The 19636-nt window shown below is 43.8% G+C and overlaps 1 protein-coding gene across 3 annotated transcripts in view; it reads right to left on the bottom strand.

Moving 5' to 3' along the window:
* The window catches only part of LOC112868550 (histone-arginine methyltransferase CARM1-like), a 245120-nt gene that overhangs the window by 25715 nt on the left and 199769 nt on the right, over positions 1 to 19636 (bottom strand). For all 3 annotated transcript variants that reach the window (XM_086684927.1, XM_086684928.1, XM_086684929.1), the window contains exons 6-7: positions 17101 to 17278; positions 12048 to 12138 (exon numbers count right to left, since the gene is read on the bottom strand). In XM_086684927.1, coding sequence (XP_086541053.1) covers positions 12048 to 12138; positions 17101 to 17278 — 269 coding nt within the window. The remainder of the gene's footprint in view (positions 1 to 12047; positions 12139 to 17100; positions 17279 to 19636) is intronic.

Genomic DNA, 19636 nt, shown 5'->3' with positions numbered 1-19636 from the left:
GAAAGAGGCAACCCGTTTATGCGGACATGAACTTCTCCAGGTTCTACACGCAGAGCTCAGCTTGCAGAGCCATGAGGGGGAAGCTACCTCTCTGGCCTCCTTTGTTCTTGGGTCTTCACCAGTTCATCTTGGTTTTTGTCCTTCCTCCTCGTCCACACATCTCTCCCCACCAGCCTCCTGGATCTGTCTTGGAAGGAAAGTGGTACCGCCTTTGTTCTCTTAGAGGAGTCAGCACCGGCCTCTTGCATTCACAGAGGGGAGCTTCTGTGACGCGAGCACTCTCTTTGCCGATATGAACATGCGCTCTCACAGCACAGCTCGCACATTTTGCTTTAAAAAATATCTTTACATCTTCACCTCCATTGAGGAGCTTCCTTCCCTTGGAAAAAAAAAAACAAGAAAGAAAAGAAAGCGGAAAAAGGAAGGAAAGGAAGGAAAGACCCTATTCTGCTGTTGACAATTAAGCAACTCTTTTTAAAAAAATTTTTAATGTTTAATTTTGAGAGAGAGAGAGAAGGAAGCGGGGCGGAGAAAGAGGGAGACACAGAATCTGAAGCAGGCTCCAGGCTCCGAGCTGTCAGCACAGAGCCCGACGCAGGGCTCGAACTCGCAGACCGTGAGATCATGACCTGAGCCGAAGTCGGATGCCCAGCCGAATGAGCCACCCAGACACCCCGACAATTAAGCAACTATTTTGTGTCTTAATGTACTATATACTTTACCAACAGTGACAACCAAGGTTATGCCAACCTGATGAGAGATATATAAACCCTACAAACCAAGGTGATGCCAATGTGAGGAGAGACGTATAAACCCTACGAACTAGAAAACAAACACAGGGATCGAAGAATGTGACCAAAGACACACATGGTGCTCGTGGTACTGTGGATGCAGAATGAGAGGGTGGCTGGGATGGCCTTGTGGGGATGGCTCACAGGAAAAGGATGCACGTCTAGGAACAAGGTATATCTTCTTAGTTTCTTATATGTCTCTTATATATACCGATTGCGACCATTTCCCCCATCTGTAGAATGCAGACATACCACTGTGTAAAGTGGTATCTATAAAGATGCTTGGCTCATGATGTCTTTGGTCTTTGGGGTTTAAACTCCAGCAAAGTAATGTGGCTTATATTTTATATGCGATATATGTATATACTCTACAGTTTTTAAAACATGGGTTTGTTTTCTTTTTGCTATAAAAAAAAGAGCGGGAAATAAATGCACAGTCCTTAAAAGAAACCAAGCTTCAGACTGTGCATCTTTCGTAAGAAGTAAGGGCAAGCCTGTGATTCCATAAAGGAATCCAAGGGGCATCCCTAGGTGTGCAGGTGTAAGTGTAGACATTACCGGTTTGCCTAACAATTGGACCTATGGAAGCCTGTATCAGAAGGAAGAGTGGGTCCATCAAGACAATTAGGTGGACATCTCTTGTTCATTCTAAGCAGCAAACAGTTGCTCTTCTTCTGGGAACAGCACCAGATTTTCTTCTGGAAGGCACCTCTCCCTCACACTCAGTCCTTGGGACTTGGGTGGTGTCTCATCTCTGCCCTCGACTCATGTGGTTCAGTCCCAGTCAATCAGAGTATCTTACTGCCCTGGTCTTGGCAATGATCCAGGGTTGGGCATCTGACCCAGTGAGGGTCAAGTCTAAGAGTTTTCCTCCAACAGCTGCAAAGGAGATGTGGGTATGGAGCTATGAGTTCCTAAATGTGCATTTGTTGTCTATGGGCTCAGGAGTAGAAATCCTGGAAGAGCTAGGAGTTTAACACAGGTTATGAAAAAGACGAATATGGAAGTTGAAGCTTCTTCTTTGAACAAAAGCCCGTTTGTAAACACAACAGTTTTTGTTGAGATGTGGCATGAAGGTTTCACCGCTCTATTTGTAACAGACACTCCCAAGGCTCGTGCACCTGCCCTTCTAGCTGCAGTCCCGAACACTCTCCATGACTTTAAAAATGGCTTCCCCTCTAGGGCGAAGTGCGCAACGTCTAAAGTGCTCCTTTTCCCATCACAAATTTTAGTTTCTTCCAAGCCCATAACTTGCCTGCTGGAACTTCAGTGAATGCATGGAAAGAGGAATTCACCATTTTAAAGATCAGACTCCTTCACAAAGGCACTTTGCCCATAGGAAGAGTGTGTATTCAGCCTCATCCTAGACCACACTGGGGTCATCTATTCCATTACTCCAAACCTCCCTGTTAGTTTCCCGGGCCTGGCTTGGACCTTGGCATTGCACTTGAACTCCTTCTACTTGGGACACTTGTACTGTGTCTGCAACACTGAAAGAGACACTACATGGTTAAAGAAAAAAAATAAGGTCTCAGTGTGGGTAGCCAAAGGGACGGATATTGTGGAAGAGCTAGGAGTTTGACATAAGTTACATAAAAGATGAATGTAGGGGCGCCTGGGTGGCGCAGTCGGTTAAGCGTCCGACTTCAGCCAGGTCACGATCTCGCAGTCCGTGAGTTCGAGCCCCGCGTCGGGCTCTGGGCTGATGGCTCGGAGCCTGGAGCCTGTTTCCGATTCTGTGTCTCCCTCTCTCTCTGCCCCTCCCCCGTTCATGCTCTGTCTCTCTCTGTCCCAAAAATAAATAAACGTTGAAAAAAAAATTAAGAAAAAAAAAAGATGAATGTAGAAACTGAAGCTTCTTCTGTGCACAAAAGCCAGGTGGGTGCCAGAACTGCAGCCATACACAGAGAAGCAGAGGGGATATCAAGAAGAAATACCAGTGGCTGAAAGGAGATTACAGTGAAGCAACCGTGAAGGCATAAATGGAACAAGGACACGGGCGCAGGGGAATTGAAACACGATTACACTGGTCATGGCAGTGTTCCTTCAAAAGTTCCCTCTCTGTGGTATGTGGTGCCATATACTTGGCTTCCCACCAAAATTCGGTTACATCATATTCCAATTTGAAATGTTCTCATTTGGTCCACATGGTGTCTCTGGGTACCGGTGACTATCAGGGCCAAATATATTTTTGGCAAAGACCAGAAGGCACGAAACTCTTGCTACGCCAAAAGAACCTTCAGTAGAAATTTCTGTTTGGAGGCAGAATTAGCCTGGGAACAAACCATCTATTACCTTCTCAGTGGAATTGAGCAGTTTGTCCATTCAGATGAAGGGATTTCCTTAAAAATAATGTGTTTCTCAGCAGCACTGTGGTCAATAAGACATTTAGCAGTCTCAGCGCCATGGTCAATAAGGCATCTTGTAGACTCAGAGTAGACAGGTGCGAGAAGAGAGCACTCAGGGCCCGTGGAAGATTTCCCACATTTGTCTTCCCTCATCCTTCGCAAGCACAGACTTCTGATTTTCATAAGTACAAACGACTACAGGACATCCACCACCGGCATCCTGCTATCACTCAACTGGCACTGCCCTTGTCCACCATGATGGATGTGTACCACCTGCTCACAATTCCCTGGGAAGGAAACTGAGACGTATCTTTTGGTTCCTTAAGTGGTGTACCACCATTTCAGTGCCACCTCAGATCCTCTCAGTCTTACCCGTTCTCTGAAATCCTCAGCCATGTATTCTGACCTGTCGTGCCAAGGTACGAGCTCATTTGACCCCATGTGGGCACAGCCCAACGGTGCGTCACCTCAGGCCGGCACTGTGCATCCTTCCACTTCCACCCGAGGGTATTCCTCTTGACTCTGGGGCACGGATGCCGTGAGACCCATCTGGTGTTCACACATTCACAACCCAAAGGTATAGTTAATGTTGAGGGGTGAACAGTTGACCAACGGGGAGGTAACAGGCAGTGGACAAATATCCCCAATCCCCTGTATACACTGTCTGGAGATGTAGTTCATTCAGCCTCTGGAGATGGCCCTGAGGGATCAAGCAGTCTCTTGGTGTTTGATACCATGTGGTGGTCAGATGAGTAATGTGCTTCTGCATTAGCTCTCCCTCCTTCTCTGAATCTCTCTTACTTCTCATTCTTGTTTTGCTGGGATTACATTCTTTAATGAAGGTGTAGCTTATCAACTCTACCTAACACTGAGTTCCTTGGGGAAACCCAAGCTGAGTTCAAGATAGTAAACCAGCAACAGCAGAAGAGCTGCAAAGGAGATTGGGAATGCAACCTTGATAGGTCTTATGTATCATAGCTGGCACCCTGGCTGGCAAAGAGTAGGACCCTGAGGCCTGGGACTGGGAGAGTTGAGTGAACAAGGGGCAGAATCCTGAAAACATCTTCCCAACTCTCCCTGAATGCTTCAGGTGAACAGAAGCAGAATTCTTATCCTTCTTGTCCAAGCAGTAGTTTCCTGAAGGCTGCACAACCCCATTTCCTGAAGCCTGTGCCTTGCAAGATAATTCTGTTCTCCTCAAGATCAGTTTCACTATTGCCAGCTGCCTTCAGGCTAATGGTCCCTCATGGCTGTCAGGTTGATAACTCAAGCACAGCCTGAGCAGTAAGTCAATTCCTATTCTGGAAGAGTCTAACTTACATACTGAAGACAATGTACAAGCTGACTAATATTTCCTGCTAAGAACCAGGGAAATACGTATAGAACTGAATTTTAAGGATCTTGAACTAGAAAGGGTAGAATGTAAGTCAGGATAGGACACAATTTCATTGACGTGGGCACTCATAGGATTCAGTGTTCTAACAAAATACCAGACCTAACAGTCTGCTGGGATGTCACTTTGAAGCTTGGTCATCATGATGGCCTGCAGTCAATGAAGTGGTGATTCCAGAACTTCTGCAGCATAGTATTAAGGAAGGAGTCAGAAGGCTCAGAAAGGCTAGAAAGATCTACCAAGTAAGACCCAAGAACATTTCCCCCCGCTACATTCTCAGGAAAGACCCAGGACACCCTCCTTTCACAAAGGTAATAGGGGATCAACAAGTAAGAGAGCAATGGCATCTTTGGGAAGCTTAGGGTGGCTGTCCTTGGCAGATTAAAAATGCTGCTGCTGCCATTACACTGCATTCCTAGTGAGCACAATTTGGAGGGAACTTCAGAGGTCAGGATCAAGGAAGCGGTAATTACCTGTCATAGTCAAGAAGGACATAATTACAGTGTTGGGAAGCAAGGCTACAGTGGCAGTGAGGGTACCCTGACCGGTGGTGGTGGTGAACAGACCATCGTGTTCCCAGAGATGTCAGACAGATATAGAGTTAATTAGGATAGTGTTCAAATTATGTAACAACAATGACAACAACACATCTGCCAGCTGGTAAGCAGGATGATGTCAGCTGCCACAATGGAGAGATGAGGTCCCTCACCCAATTTCCAGGTCCAATTTCCAGATATGGCTTATGGGTCTAGAGACCACTGGTCCATGACTGCCGTAGAGGCCCAGCCTCTTAATGAATGACGCTGAAGGACCACCACCGCACACATGGTAAATGTTCTCCAACCTTTGGGCCAAGTCCATCTCACAGAGACCCAGTGGGCTCCTACCCACCCTGTGGTTATTTTCTGAGTCCCCGAATATACAACTGGGAGACCTTCAGAATCTGGCAGAACCCTCACATCGGCCTGTGAAGAAAGGGCTATCAAAATAGCAAAGTACAAGTAGAGGGCCCATCTCTGAAAGGCCCCCATCCCCAGGTAGGGAGTATTAGTACCTTTAATTTATGAATAATGATACTGTGTCTCAGATAGATTAAATTAACTTGGTAAGGTTTTACAGTTAGAAGTTGACAGGGGCACCTGGGTGGCTCAGTCAGTTAAGCGTCTGACTTGGGCTCAGGTCATGCTCTCACAGCTCATGAGTTCGAGCCCTGCTTCGAGCCCTGTGTCAGGCTCTGCACTGACAACTCAGAGCCTGGAGCCTGCTTTGGATTCTGTGTCTCTGTATCTCTCTGCGCCTCCCATTAGTGCTCTCTCTTCTCTTTCTCTCAAGAAGAAATAAACATGAAAATAAAAAAAAAAAATTAAGCCCCTGAACCAATTATTTTAAATAATATCAGTAGTAACATCACATAAAGAAGTTTTACAGCTGGGGATGATGATTCTTTATGACTGAGATTATTCTCAGGAGGTAGTTTCTAGAATCTTAATTAATAAGGGGCAAGAAGTCTTGATCAAATAAGGAAGTTGTTAATTTTGTAGGTGACTGCTACTAATATCAGAATGTAGTACCCTTGTCTACTGAGAGAGCCTCATAATTGGTTATTTAGAAAGGATAAAATTCTATGCTTACCACATACTTAAACTACAATGAATTTTAGAGTTAAACATAAAAATTAAAAAATGTTAAATGGAAAAAGTGAAAACATGAAAGAAAAAGAAGTTAATACTAATCTTACGGTGGGGAAGCCCTTTTCCAAATAAAGGAAGAGAAAGAAACTACCAAAGAATACACTGGTCGATCTAGCTACCCAAAAATATTTTAACTTCTTCTGTGGTGAAAACCATCACAAAGATGGTTACAAGGCAAATTAAAAATTCTGAAGAAAATACAACAAAGTCTTAACACCCTTAATATGTAAGGAATTCTTACGCCAATGCATTTATCTTCCAGTTAATAAATGAATACGGAACAACTACTACTAGCTAGATGAGATGATGCGGAACGGCGCGAAACAAATAGCCACTATTATGGAACCTGCAGACAATACATTAAATAAATAAGTCAAAACATATAATACAGCAGATGATAATAAGTGAAGTGGGGGAAAACGAAGTGAGAAGTGAGATACGGGCTTCCAGGAGGGAAGAGATTGTAATTTATAATTAAGAGCAGGTCTCCTGGGAAGATGGCGTGTGAGCTAAGACCTGAAGAAGATGAGAGCAAGCCATGGGGCCATCTGCATTTCTGGCAGAGGCCAGTGAGGTGGCGGCAAGCCTGGCATGTCCATGGACAGGCAAGGAGAGCAGTCACTGAAGACCCAGAGGATAAGAAAGGAGTGATAAGAAACCACATCACAAGGGCAGCAAGGTGGCACTAGATCCTGGAGGGTCTTATCAACCACAGGGAGAAGTTCGGCATTTACAGTGCAGTAGGTGGGAAGCCACTGGAGGTTCTGAGCTGAGGAAGACTATGACCTGAATTATGTGTCATCAAGGAAGAAGAGGAAGCGAGTTGGAAGGCTACTGCAAGGCTATAGCAGAAGCAGGGTGTTTTGTTTGGCTTGTTGTCTTTTTGTTTTGCAGTGGTGAGCAGGGGGGTGGTGACAAGGGTCAGCAGCTTGCCTTTGGACGTGTTAAATTTAAGATGCCCAAGAGACATCCACACAGACTTGTCACTAGCCAGTTGGACACTTAAAGTCTATGGTTCCAAGGAGAGGTGTGGGCTGGAGTTCCCACTACAGAAGTTTCTGGCATAAAGACCGTATTTACAGCCAGGAGATGGAATGAGATGGGTACGGAGGGGAATAGAGACCGAAAGGAGAAGACGGTAAGAGCCAACTTGGAATCAATCCAACCCTGAAGACTTGGGTCTTGAGGAAGAATCAACAAGGAGACCAAGTTGGGGCCAATAATGAAGGAGGAAAACCAGACTCAGGCTCCAGAAGTGATGACTCAATGGTGCCAAGTACTGATTGATGAGAAAGTCAGGTGAGGACCGATCACTGAGTACACCTGATGATCTTATTTATTCGGCCTGTTATTCCTCAGTTTCTCAGCTCCCTTTTCCAGAATATACCTAAATCACTTTTTTTCATTGCTTTTCCTCCTCTCAGCCAGCACTTTCACGGTCATCCTCTCATTTTTTAATTTTTAAATAAAATTTTTAAATGTTTTTATTTATTTTTGAGAGAGAGAGAGAAAGAGAGCGCGTGTGTGTGCACCAGCGAGTGGGGGAGGGACAGAGGGGGAGGGAGACACAGAATCTGAAGCAGGCTCCAGGCGCTGAGCTGTCAGCACTGAGCCCAACGCGGGCCTCAAACTCACGAACCACGAGATCATGACCTGAGCCTAAGTCGGGCCCTCGACCGACGGAGCCATCCCGGTGCCCCTCACTTTTACACCTCTTGTAATGGCAACTGCACACACTTTCACCACCCATTTCCCTGCACAAGTGCAACCAGAGGGCCTCATCCCAGTCACCCTAATGCAGAAACCTCTTCATAGAGGGAGGGGAATTAGAAGGAGAGTGAAGGCTGGGAATTTTGTTAACTAGATATTTTTTTGAACATTTTTTTCGTGTTTGTTGACTAAAAATAAAACCGTTCAAATGCACTAGCTATCAAAGACATACAGATTAAAAATAAACTGGCCACCATTTTTTTTTTCAAATCAAATTGGCATTTAAAAAAACATAGCCCGTATGGGCAAGACTCAGCAGACATTCTCATATACCCCTGGTGGAAGTGTTAATTGGTAAAACTTTTTCTACAGGGCAATTTGGCAATATATAAGAATAATTTTTTTAAAGATCCTTCTTCACACCTTTTGGTCCAGTAATTCTGCTTCTAGCAATTTATTGTAAGGAAATAATCAGAATGCAAACCAAGATTTCTATAAAAGGATGTTCACTGTAGTATTGTTTCTTATAGAATTTAAGATACAGAATTCTATAAAATTCTATATTCTTGTAGAATATAGAAATAATGCCTTAGTGTTGCTTTTTTGTTTTTGTTTGAGAGAGAGAGAGAGAGAGAGAGAGAGAATTTCTAAGTGGTGAGAGGGGCAGAAAGAGACAGAGAGAGAGAATTTCAAGAAAGCTCCAGGCTTAGCGTGGAGCCTGACATGGGACTTGATCCCACCAACTGTGAGATCAGGATCCAAGCTGAAATCAAGAGTTGGGACCCTCAACCGACTGAGCCATGCAGACAGACCCCTTGGTGTTGTTTCTTATCAAGTTTACAGGATTAAATTAGCAATTAAAATAGTTTAATATCCAGGGGCACCTGGGTGGCTCAGTTGCTTAAGCATCCAACTTCAGCTCAGGTCATGATCTCACGGTTCATGACTTTGAAGTCCGCATTGGGATCGCTGCTGTCCATGCAGAACCTGCTTCAGATCCTCTGTCCCCTCTCTTCTTTCTGCCCCTCCCCTGCTTGCTCTCTCTCTCTCTCTCAAAAATAAAGATTAAAAAAATAATAATAATTTAATATCCAACATTGGATAGCTTGAGTTGATAAACTATGATATAGTAATAAAAGAAATACTCTGCAGCAAGAGAATATTGAGAAAATTTGAGAACAAGTCAACAAGGTCCTGAAACCAAAACTAAATAAAAATAAAAAATAAAATTTTAAACAGTAAAAAAGCTGTAAAATGATATTCACGGTATTATTTTTTTTAATAGAGAAATTGAAGAGAGAACTAAAATTTAACAGTAATTATTTGCACACTCACTTGAGATTACTGGAGTTTTTACTCATTCAAAAATATTTATTGAGGACCTACCATGTGACAGGCACTTGAAATGTAGGGTGTTTGGGATACAAGAGTGAAAAATGACAGAATTTGGTCTTCTGCAGGGCTTACATTTTATCAGGAAGGATGGAGACAGTAAACAATAACAAAGGAATTATAGTTCTTTTTGGAGGTGATAAGTGCTAGAGGAAAAACACAAAGCAGGAAGAATGGGATAGGGAGTGCTATGGCCGCCATTTTATAGGATGCCCAGGATAGCTGACATTTTGACAGACTTTATGCAGGTGCAGGAATTAGCCATGTGAATAGTGGGGGGAAAGTATTCCACATAAGAGGATAAGCAAATGCAAGGGCTCCAAGGTGGTTGGATGTGTCTGAAAATCAGCAAGGAAGCCTGTGTGGTGGGAGCTGAATGAACGTGGTCCTGGGAAATGAGGAACCTGACTGGACAGAATTTACCAGAAGGCTTTGGAAATGCTGGGAATAGACAGGTTAAGAAGCTGTCACAGTAATGGAGATGAGAGAGGACAGTGTTGGGAACAAAGGGGAAGAGTGAATATAGTTGAGACTGGACAGGATCCTGGGTATAATTCAAAAGTAGAACCAACAGAATTTCTCAATGGTTTAGATATGGTAACAAAGAAAGAGAGGCCTTCAAGGTTTGGGGTCTGAATGATTGGGAGGACAACGTTACCATCGGCTGAGATGGAAAGACCATGACCGGTGCAGATTTTGAGGGGAAGTGGGGGAGACGAGTTGAGTTTGGATGGTACGTCTCTGTAAGGGGAGATGCGCAGGGGGCAGCTGGCTATAACAATATGGAGTTTCCAGGACATGTCTGAGCTCAGGAGATACACTTGGGAATCAGGAGTGTACAGATGCTATCTGAAGCTACGGGAATGGGTGAGTTTGCCAAGGCAGTGACTGTGGACGAAGAAGAGCTCCAAGACTGTGTCCTGGGGCACTCCAACGTCAGCAGGTGAAGGAGACAGGTAAGAACCAGAGGAGGACTGGTTGAGAAAGCGACCAGTGAGAAAGGAGAGAAATAAAAAGGTGGTTTTGGGCGTTTCAAACGCTGCTCAAATGCTGGCGTGGGCTAAATAAGCTGACAGGTGAGGTCTGATCACTGGATGTAGCCACGTGGAGGTCGGCAGACCGGCGACCTTGGTAAGAGTGGCCACGGAGGAATGTCTTAAGAGAGAAACTGAAGGAAAGAGTTGGAGACTGGAAGGAGAGACAACGCTTTTTGAGGAATCTGGCTGCAGAGGGACTCAGAGAGATGGGTGGTGGCTAACTGGGGAAGTGAGACAGAAAAAAGGTTCTTTTTTTTCTTTTTAGATGGAATAAATAGCAGTATGTTTGTATGCTGCTGGTGAGCCTGGCCAATCCGCTGTGATCATTACCATTCACTCGCAGGGAGCTAAGCTGGCGGCAGGTGGTAACAGGTGGGAAGGCACACGAGGCTACCCGGACAACGCGCTACCCCGCGGCCCCACTGGGGTCAGGAGTCTGGTCTCTTCCGTTACCTGAATTTCCTGCCTCTCCAACCTCTTCACCCACTCAGGAGGCTTATATTTAAAATATAAACATTGAGGGTCGGCAGGAGCCCAAAGAACAATGATCATAATTAGGGTCTTCCCCCGCCATGCTCCAAGAAGCCACTCACCCCCATTGGGAAGTATGTGGCTTGGAGCTTCAAAGGTACAGATTGAGCCGAAACCACGAAGTGCAAGTCTGTGCTAGGAAAGCCTATTTTGCAAGAAAAAAAAAATCAGAGAGAAAGGAAGAATTTCAGCCTGTTGACCCTACTCCTCAAAGAGCTGGTAACCTGGGAAACCAAAGTGCCTCCTATCTGCTGCTTCTTCACCAAGAGAGAGGGTTGCAAAGAGAAAAAAAAAAAAAAAACAACACAAAAACCCGGAAATCAACTGTGGATATATCTCTGTGTTGGAAGGCTCTACGTACGTCAGCTGGAACTCAAAGCTTAAATTTTAGCATCCATCCGCTTCCATATGCCAGTACATGCCTGTCCTCCTACACACCCAGCATTCCCACTCGGAGGGTATCTGTTCTGTTTCTCCCTCCCGTGGGTCCCATATCATCATTCTCCTTGTAAAAACCAGTTCTCAAAAAAGAATGCCAGCAAGAATGGTGGTTTAGAACCGGCAGCGGCTTTGTCTTGGTTCTCGTTTTACAAGCGAAGAAACCAGGTCTCGAGAGAAAGCGAACCGTCCAAAAGCCAATAGCCAACTGGTGAGAAAACTCCAGAAAAAATTTTTGATCAACTCATGTACATCAAGAGGTACTGATTCCCATGCCCTCTGACCGCGAGGTACGTTCTAACGGAAGCCATAGCTCTGAGCCCAAGGAGTGGATGGTGTTCAGTGGGGAGAAATGGCCAGCAGGCAGGGGGAGGATGCTGTCATTCCAGCAACAGGTGGTCTTCTGGATGGGTGACAGTGCGTAAGCAGCTCCCTGGTTTGTCTACTCCAGTGATTCTCAACAGGGGATGATTCTGTGCCCCGCTTTCCCTGCCAGGGACATCTGGCAATATCTGGACAGACATTTTTGGTTTCACAACGGGGGAAAAGGCATTCCTGGCAACTAGTAGGTAGAGGCCAAGGGTGCTGTTAAACATCCTATGCATGCACAGCACCCCTCTCCTTGCCCCCCAGCCCCCCGCCAACTGGGTAACCCAAAATGCCGAACTCTGGCTTACTCTAAGGGAAAAGGAATGGAAGGGAGAAGAGAACATTACCAAAAGTTGGCTCTGGAGTAGTGTTCCATGTAGAGCTGTTCGTCAGAAAAGGGGGCCAAGTGGATGTCGCTGAAGGTCGGGAACATCATTCCTAAAGAGCAAAAGACAAAAGACCCAGACGTTGACTTCCACAGCCTTCTGAGAGAAGGGTACACCCACCTGCCACTTGGCCATCATATTCTTTCATTCTATTTCAGTTATTACACAAGAGGCTGAAAACTAATCTTGCCTCGAAGCCAGGATAAAAAAAAAAAAAATTAGGCAGAAGACTGGAGGAAATATAAGAAGGGAATACTAATGCAAGTCACAAAGCTATGCTGCAATCAAAGCTTATGGGGAATTAGGTGAGACATCGAACCTGGCGTACTGCCTTCTCTGCTTTTGGCTTTTTCCTCCCTATATGTCCTGTGCTGCGAATTCCGTGCCCTTCCTTCACTTTAAAAATCTTATTGTTGTAAAAGCAGCTTTGAAAATAATTTACATTCCCATCATTCCGTCACATTATTATTTCCATTCTCAGCCTTCGTCCCTGTATAATCGTGCTGATTATCTTTTTAAGTGTTTCTAGAAGCTCGGCTTCTCTGGAGGTTCACCACCCTCCTTGCTGGGACACCCACTCATGTGTTTTGTTCCTGATACGTACAGCCACCTTGGGAAAGACAGATTCTTTCGTGGGCAAACACCTAGAATGCATGCCTGAAGTCAGGCCTTTCTGGACAGGCAGACACAGTGATCAGCATTATTATTCTTGTCATTTTTAGGGAGACCCTTTTTCACAGTCACTTAGGAAACTGCGCACCAAAGAAAGATGAACGACTAGCCCCATTTCAGAAGTGAGAATCGCCTTAGAAATTGGAGATGCGGTCACAAAAATAATGCCCAAAATTGCTAGATTATGTCAACTCTGCCATGAACTTTTTTTTATGGGTTGTCCAAGTATTAGTTCATTTAATTCTCCTAACAATAGAAAGTCGGCTCTATTATTAGGCCCATTTTATAAATGAGAAAACCAAGGAACAGGGAAATTTAAGCCACTCAGCCACAATCACAGAGCTAATAAGCAGAAGGGAAAAATCCCGACATGGAGTCTCATCTTCAGTCAATGGCCCATATTTTAACCACGCTCCCGTCAAGGTCTGTGAAAATAGAACAGATTGTTTTATTTAGGGTATTTTCAGAGGTGGCCAGAGAAAAACCTCCATTGTTACATCATCCACATGTCTCCACCTAAATCTCATGCACTGGTGTCAAAACAATAAGACTTCTTAGTGGGTTTTCAATTTCAAGACAAAAGGAGATTAAACAACCTTAGAAAAGCAATATGTATCCCTACTTGTATAAACCTGGGAAGCTTTAGAGATGCTCTGAGCCTTGAGCCTAACGGGAATTTCAAAGATATACAATGGAGGGGGAGAGATCATCAAAGGTAAAAATATAAGAACAATCCTTAGAGTTGAGGAAAATGAGTCTTTTGATTAAACATCTTCACTCCATGCCCAATACGAGAACTGAAAAAGCTAGAAAGGCTAGAGAGAAAGCAAGATACTAAAAGCATCCAGGGGGGAAAACTATGTCCCTCTAAAGGATCAGGAGTCAGAAGGCTATGGGACCTCTGAGTAGCAATATTGGAAACCAGAAACCAAAAAGAGATGTCTTCAAAATACTGAGTAAAGGGGCGCCTGGGTGGCTAAGTCGGTTAAGCGTCCGACTCACGGTTTGTGAGTTCGAGTCCCACGCGGGCTGTGCTGACAGCTCGGAGCCTGGAGCCTGGAGCCTGCTTCGGATTCTGTGTCTCCCTCTCTCTCTGCCTCTCCCCCACTTGTGCTCTATCAATCTCTCTCTCTCTCAAAAATAAATAAAATATAAAATACTGAGTAAAAATTGTGTCCAAGTTCACGTTCCTTACCCTGCAAAATGATAATCCAAGAGGTTAATGAAAAGTAACTTCTCAGATACCTTTTCTCCAAAAGCTGTTAGAGGATACTCTTTGCTGAAATGACGGTGTACCCCAAGAAAGAAGACAGAAGAATAATGATGGAAAGCATGCAAGAGGACTGGGAACAAGCACGTCTCATGTAGGAGAGAAAGACAGAGGGGCCACAGAAGGAAGGCCTCCACAGACTACATATTGAGAGGATCTGTCTGACCTCTTGGAGCATGGAAACAATTAGCCATGAGCTTATAAAAAAAAAAACAACCCAAGCTAATGAAAAAATAACTCCAAAAAAACCAGAAGATTTCATGAGAAAATACAAATGCACCCACTATACCCCTTGACTCAGCGCGGAATGATATTTGTGTTGTCGTCATAATATAAACGTCCATTACTGATCTCGCCAAATGATGATCTCGGTCTATATTTCTTTACATTAAATTGTGAAATCCAAAAAAAGCTCTGTGAAGCAACCAAGCTTCGTACGTTTGCAGCAACATCATCTGACAGCAAACCCTGACCTGAGCCTACGTGAGTTTATTTACAGCCTTCATTTATCACACTTGGTAGCCACATTCCCATGTTTTGTGGCAGAAATGTAACATGTTTCATTACGGAGTCTTGCCTCAGGCCCCACTGGAGATTTAAGTAATCCATGGTAATACGACCGTATTACCAGTCCCGAGTCCTCCAGATTCTGAATTCTGAAACACATCTGGCCTCAAGGGTTTGGAACAGGGATTCAGGACCTGTATAAATATATTGAGAAGATGGGGGAGGGGGGAGGGAAGCAAGGGGAGTGAACTTCTCAACCAGAGAGTGACAAAAATAGCAATATATACACTTTTACATTGAAATATACTTTTATGTCAAAATATATAGGTACATCATGGAAGAAATAGCAGATGTGGCTGAAAGGGATAGCCTTCGGTGGGGGAAATGTGAGGACAGGAAGAGGTGAGGCAGAGGGTTCCTATCTATTAGAAATCTTTTTAACATTATTTGATGTTGTAAGTTACGCCTTATTTTCACGGAGAATAGAAATAATTAGCAAAAAACCAATCTTCCTTCAGGAGCACATGGGTTAAAAGGAAGATCAAGTCGGTATTCATGTCTACTTGTCTAGTTAAAGATATACAGCCTAGTCATATCCATTACAAATATCTGGGGGGAAAGAATACCCCGATATTAGGTCTAGGTACTTGGCCTGGAGGGACTCAACAGATGCAGGTGAATTTACCATGTTCACGATCTCCCCAGTGGCAAGTACTCAGCCATGTGAAAAGAAATCCAGAAAAAAAAATGTCAGAATTCTTTCTGAAGGGCACTGAGTAAGAAATCCAAGCAGCCTGTTCCTTCACATGCATTTCCACAATTCAGTTTTGTCACGTAAACAACAGGTTTAGGAGACCTTCCTGGGCTGTTTACACAACAAGCATGTTAATGAAGTTTGTGACATCAGGTATACTTTACCTTTTTACTCATTTATTTTTGCAGGAGTTTCTTTTTTAAGTGCTTATCTCAGGGTCCCTACATTTTGAACCACGCAGGAAATTATAGAGGAGCCTCAGGCTTTAACTTAACATAACACTTGGGGGCACCTGGGTGGCTCAGTGGGTTAAGCGTCTGACCGGCTCAGGGCATGATCTCACGGTTTGTGACTTCGAGCCCCGCGTTGGGCTCTGTGCTGACAGCTCGGAGCCTGGAGCCTGCTTCGGATTCTGTGTCTCCCTCTCTCTCTGGCCCTCCCCCACTCGTGCTCTGTCTCCCTCTCTCTCTCAAAAAATAAACATTAAAACAAAATTAAAAAAAAAACAACATGCATACACTTGGAATGCATGTACTGCCTAACTGGGAGTTAGAATGGTGCTGGTGGCTGTTACTATTTTGTCTTTACTGGATGTCAAGGCAGGGAGCCACGGCACTGGTAAGGTGCTCGAAGTGTAATGAGCCACTTTTAAAGTGTAATAGCCACTTTTAAAACTGGCTGGTCACTTCCCATGCTCCATTTGAAAAAAGACATTCTGTGGAAGCGTGTCTACTCTCTCCAGTAGAGAGGAAAGTTAGGGCACATGCAGGAGTCCTGAGTGTGGGCTTCAGGGTCAGACTGACCTGGGTTCAAACCCCGGCTCTGTCATTCAGTAGAGGTGTGTCCTTGTCAAGTTCTTTGCTCCCACGGAGCTTCCATTTTCTCTTCATAAATGGGGGCCGGTCTCAGTCTTGGTATTGCTGACGTTTTGGGCTGGAGAGCTCTTTATGGGGGGGTAGGCGGTCCTATACTCTGAAGGACATTGAGCAACCCACCTGGCCTGTCCTACCAGATGCCGGTAGCTCCCCTCCCTGAGTTGTGACAAACCAAAAGGTCTCCAGACGTTGCCAAACATCCCATGGGGGAGGACCGTAAAATCACCAAGAACCTCAGCGCTGACCTTTCAAATAAATTAAAAACCTCCAACCTTCATACTTGGTAAGATCCTCATAAATGAATTTATGTAGATTGCTTAGCACATGTAGATACCTGGTAAGCACAAAAAGAATGCGGGATTTTATATTATCATCTCAGTACTGATCACAGGGAAAGAGAGACAGAGTGCGAGCCGGGGAGGGAAGAGAGAGAGGGAGACACAGAATCCGAAGCAGGCTCTAGGCTCTGAGCTGTCAGCACAGAGCCCAACGCAGGGCTTGAACTTACGAACCTGTGAGACCATGACCTGGGCCGAAGACGGACGCCCAACTGACTGAGCCACCCAGGCGCCCATAGAAAGTTTTTTTTAGAGGTTATTTTTCATATACAGATGACAAAACCAAAGTCAAAAGGTCAAGTGTCCGGCCAAGTTCCTTAATGAAGAAAGTGATAGAAACAGGACACAAATACATAGCTCGGAACTGGTCCTCTCTACCCCTATTTAATACTGTGCAGCACACTACCCTCGGTGGCTTTATGGCTGGAGACTAGATGATTTCTTATGGAAGATTAAGATGAGAAAAATTTAAGAACTGCTATCATAGAAATGCCCTCCCCTCCTTTATGCCCAAAATTAAATATGGCGGGGGATAGAGGATGGTAAAGTTTTACGGAAGAGTTAGCTTATCTTCTGAATCGGGAATTGGACAACTCACCATTTGCTTTTAGCCACTTTTTGGAATGAAGGTAACTCTCCAACATCCTTTCATTAAAAAGCATGTACCCCATCGGTTCGGACACGATCACGTCGATGGCTTCGGGAAGAGAGATGTCCTCGATTTTCCCTGGCAAAACAATGATCTTGTCTGAAAGGTGGTTATTTTTCACCAGCATCTGAAAAAGATAAGACAGGGTGCTAGGTGTCAGTACTGATGTTCTACAGGGTCTTACAAAAAAAAAGGTCTACAGATTAAGGGTTGACACCGTGATAGGGATGAGAGGGAAGAGACATGTTTGTTTCTATAAACCCTTGAAAAAAAAACCAAACTTGTTTTTCTTAATGTACAAATAGTTCGTGTTTACTGTGAGAAGACACAGATATGACACAAATAAAGACACCTGTAATTGTGCCACATGCAAATAGTAACTATGGAGAGTTTGATGTAAACCCCTCTCCGGACTCTTTACACACACGTACACGTGTGTGTGTGCATGAAGGTGTGTGGGGGTGTTGCCTGCGTATGTGCATATTCACATGCGCCTGTATTTTTGAGGAATTGTTTTTTTGTTCATGGTTTCAGCTTATTTTCCATCATTCTGCCTTCAGTAAAGACGCCAAAGAGCTCTTTACAAGAATCTTGCACAAATTAATGATCCTGACGCTCATTAAATTATCCTTTGGCCTTTGGATTCCAAAAATAAGTAAGAGCACATTCTTGCCCTTTCTGCAGAAGCACATTTTACAGTTATGTACTCATTTTTCTTTGATGTCTTCTGTATTCTGTTTAATAACTTTGAGTTCTCTTCAAAGTGGGACCTTGAAGAGATCTGTATTTTTATATTTCTAATGTATTTCTTCTTAATGCCAAATATGTCAAAGAACCTGCATTATTACATTTATGTCTTTCTACTGCCTGAAAAATACATTTCCTAATAAACATCTTATATGCACAAGCACAAATGTAGACAGCACATTCCTTTTGGAGTTGTGGCTCTCCGAGACTCTTAGATCTTTGCTCGTTGTGTTTATGCACAGACAACTTCCGTTTTGTATTTTCACAACTTGATCCCTTTCTTTGTCATGAATGTGGCACACCATGTGTTCGTCATGATTCCATTGCATTTGTTCCATTTCTGATTACTTCGTCACATAGCTAGGGTAACCTTCACCTCGAGACAGTCCTTCTAGGGTGCTGCTTACCAACACATGCCCCATAAACTTATTAAAAGTCTTTTCTACTTAAACTTTTTTTTTTAACGTTTATTTATTTTTGAAGGAGACAGAGACAGAGCATGAGCGGGTAAGGAGCAGTGAGAGAGGGAGACACAGAATCCAAAGCAGGCTCCAGGCTCTGAGCTGTCAACACACAGCCTGACGCGGGGCTCGAACTCACGAACCCGTGAGATCGTGACCTGAGCTGAAGTTGGACATTTAACTGCCTGAGCCACCCAGGTGCCCCTACTTAAACTTTTTTTTTTTTTTTTAAAGACGGAATAAATTAATCTCTGATCTGGAAAAACAATGAAGAAAACTATGAATGTGTCACCCACTGTCGACATTTGTCCATCCACAAGGACTCTTGGAATTCCATTTTATCATGGATGATACATGTGGAAGTCTAGGTCATGGGGCTCATGGGATTTTTCCCTGTAGAGACAAAGCCTAAAGGTTAAGGCTTTTGGTGCCCTGCTCTTCTCGGCTTCCTCTAGACTTTCTTAAAACTTCTATATAATCTTGTATTTCCTTGATTCTCTTTTGTTCACGAATACAATAATCTTCAACATCCTGGGGGCCTAGCTGCTTCCCACAGACAATTAGTAACTGTGTTCTCTTATGTCTACCTTTCAGAAATATCTCATTTCCACCTTTTCCTTTCTGCCTGCATCAACTTGTTCGGTTCTTAATAGCTTCAAATATGGAATTTAAAAATAGCATTTATATAGTAAAAAGAATAATAGTAGTGCCTATCTCACAGGCCGGCTTGAGGATAAAACAAGATAAAGTGTATTAAAGGCTGTGTAAGTTTTAAAATTATTACTGTCACATTATTTTTGTTAAAGAGTACTATGCATTAAAAAAGAGAAACGCAGGTGAGAAAAAACATGAAAATAAAGATCGTTTGTATTGTCATATCCAGATGTAGGCAAAGTATATCCCTCAGCAGACATGTGAGTGTCTCTCTGTTTATGAAAATGTAAAATATTTTGTTTTGGCACCTTGAGATATTTGAGCTGAGGGCTCAGGTTGCACTAGAACCTGACTAGCTCCCACGGGAACAAAGGGCATTACTATATCCGTCCTGGCCTACCTGTCAGGAAGTTCTGTTTTAAACGCCATTCCATGAAGTTTTCTACAACACCATTTCTACTGGTTGTATAGTATTTCAGAAAATACTCTGATTCATTTAACCAACCCCAAGTTATCGGACATTGAGGTTACGGCACATTTTTCATCGTTATAACAGTGTTTGAACAAATAATAACAAATACTTCCCACTGCTTCTGGTGCATTTAAAGAACACGGCAATTTTA

Source organism: Puma concolor, chromosome D4 (assembly GCF_028749965.1).
Source record: "Puma concolor isolate L17-30 chromosome D4, mPumCon1.1.hap2, whole genome shotgun sequence".
Taxonomy (NCBI): Eukaryota; Metazoa; Chordata; class Mammalia; order Carnivora; family Felidae; genus Puma; species Puma concolor.
Note: the sequence above shows the minus strand (reverse complement) of the source record. Positions and strands in the feature narration are given on the sequence as shown.